Here is a 2,226-nt window from a genome sequence, read left to right as displayed (position 1 = left end):
CCCAGATCCTGCTTGGAACCCTATGATAAAAGTTATCCAAAATTCAGCTGAGTGCACTGATGCCCAGCAGGCCAGTCTGCTTCCTTCAGTCCCTGCTCTCAAAGGGGAAATCCCATCACCTCAGCTAACAAGACCGAAGAAGAGAGTTGGACAGCCAATGGTGGCCTCTCCAAATCAGAGGCACCAGGATCATCTATGACCGAAAGTTCCTGCTGGAGTGCAAGAACTCTCCCATTGCCCAGACACCTCCCTGTTGCCTCCCTCAGATTCCCGGGGTCACAACTCCAATAGCACCACTCTCCAAGCTGGAGGAGCTGAAGGAGAAGGAGACAGAGGAAGAGATACCCGATGACGCACAATTTGAAATGGACATCTGATCCTGCACAGATGACCCAGTGTGTGGAATTATAGAGGGCTCCCTCAAGCCGCTGCTGCCACCACCTCTTCCTGGGGTATCCAAAGGCCAACTGGCCTCATCTAATCTGGATGGGAGTGGCTTGTTTGTTCTGGCCCTCCCTTAATTCTGGGGCAGCTAGACCAAGGATAGGAGCAAGCATCTTGCCAAGCCCTTTGCTCTAGTTTCTCTTTGGTCTATAGGCTCTTCTCCTGACCTGCTTTGCTCAGGGGCTGGGACTTGGGGATGGTGTATGTCACCTTCTGGCTGCTTAGTAAACATTCAGAGAAAGAAACAAAAAAAAAGAACTAACTCAAAAGCAACAATTTGGGACTTTGACTTGATCAGCAGCAAAAGACAATGACCCATTGCATTCTAATTATATTAGAATCAACTCATAGCTGACCCTCCAGCAGGATTGCAGATACTGGTAATCACATGGAAGGAGATGTTACTCTTTCTTTCTTGGAGCCACTGGTGAATTTGAAGGACTTGTCTTTGGGTTCACTGTGTAACTCTTTCCTTTTTCTTACTCATTAAGAAAAGTCCTTTATAACACAGTTTCTGTGGTGTTAGCAGTTTATTATTCAAAATGGCTTCTAGCCATTGACTGACTTTGCTATGTGGATGTTGTCGTTATATGCCATCGAGTCACAGGTAGAAAGCCTATGTACAATAGCTCTGAGTCCTGACCTATCATGAGATAGGAGTCAGAGAGGGAGTCTCTTTGACTCTGAAACACCTAATCCCATTACCCCAGTTACCATGTCAACTCAGAGTCTGGGGTTTTTCTCTCCTTTACTGTCCCCCAACCCTTCAAAACATGATATCCTACTCCAGGGACTGGTCTTTCCTGGCCAGGTGGCCTAAGTAAGTGAGACAGAGCTTCATAATCTTTGTCTCCAAGAAGAAACTTGGTTTCATCCTCTCTAAGACAAACTTGTTTGTTTGCTTGGCTGTCCATGGTATTTTCAATACTCTTCTGCAGCACCAAAACTCAGAGGCATCAATTCTTTTTCTGCAATCTTTAGTTATTGCCAGCTCTTTGACATATGTTGCTGTTGTTGTTGTTATGTGCCATCGAGTCGCTTGTGACTCATAACAACCCTATGTACAAAAGCCCATATAGCAAGTAATTAATTGTGCATACCATGACTTGGATAAGGCACACCTTAGTCTCTAGCCTAACACCATTACTCTTTAGCACTTTGAAGAGGTTCCCTGAGAGCAGACTTCCCCAAAGCAGTTTGTATTTTGATTTCCTGACTGCTGTTGACAAGAGTGTTGACTGTGAAGCCAAGCAAGCTGAAATTGTTAGCAACCTCAATCTCTTCTCCATCCATCATGGCGCTTCCATCTGGTCCAATGGTGAGAATATTTGTCTTCTTGATGTTGAGCTTCAACACATATTGAAGACTACAGTCCTTGACCATAGGGAACAAATGCTTCAGGTTCTCTTCAGTTTCGGCAAGCATGGTTGTATCATCTGCCTAATGCAGGTTGTTGATGAGTCTTCCTCCAACCTTGCTGCCACACTCTTCCTCATAAAATCTAGCCTCCAGAATGATCTGGTCTGCATGTAATTTGAAAAGATACGAAGATAGGAATATGTGAATATCATATGTTAGCCTATTCCCAAGGGGATTGATTAGTTTTGCCAATCTACAAAAGGGTTGGCAAGTCTCACCATTAAATTGAGCAAATCCAGCAGCATAGTGGGAAAACTTCACCACCAGCAAAGAAGAAGCAAAAGAATGCAGCACACTATCCAGAGCCAGAGATTCTTGCACCATTTAGAGCAGGGCCTAAGAGAGCAACAACCATAGCAGCTG

At 44.8% G+C, this 2,226-nt stretch overlaps 1 protein-coding gene across 1 annotated transcript in view; it reads left to right on the top strand.

The window, feature by feature from the left end:
- The window catches only part of LOC102857108 (ankyrin repeat and KH domain-containing protein 1-like), a gene marked incomplete at its 5' end in the record, with an annotated part of 1,790 nt that extends 1,413 nt beyond the window's left edge, over positions 1–377 (top strand). Inside the window, one exon of the mRNA XM_006885386.1 lies at positions 267–377. Coding sequence (XP_006885448.1) covers positions 267–377 — 111 coding nt within the window. The remainder of the gene's footprint in view (positions 1–266) is intronic.
- Positions 378–2,226: the final 1,849 nt, after the last annotated feature.

The sequence above is a fragment of the Elephantulus edwardii genome, unplaced genomic scaffold (assembly GCF_000299155.1).
Source record: "Elephantulus edwardii isolate Elephantulus edwardi_28Jun2011 unplaced genomic scaffold, EleEdw1.0 scaffold00043, whole genome shotgun sequence".
In the NCBI taxonomy this organism is placed as follows: Eukaryota; Metazoa; Chordata; class Mammalia; order Macroscelidea; family Macroscelididae; genus Elephantulus; species Elephantulus edwardii.
The sequence above is the reverse complement of the archived record's forward strand: the minus strand, read 5'-3'. Positions and strand labels throughout refer to the sequence as shown.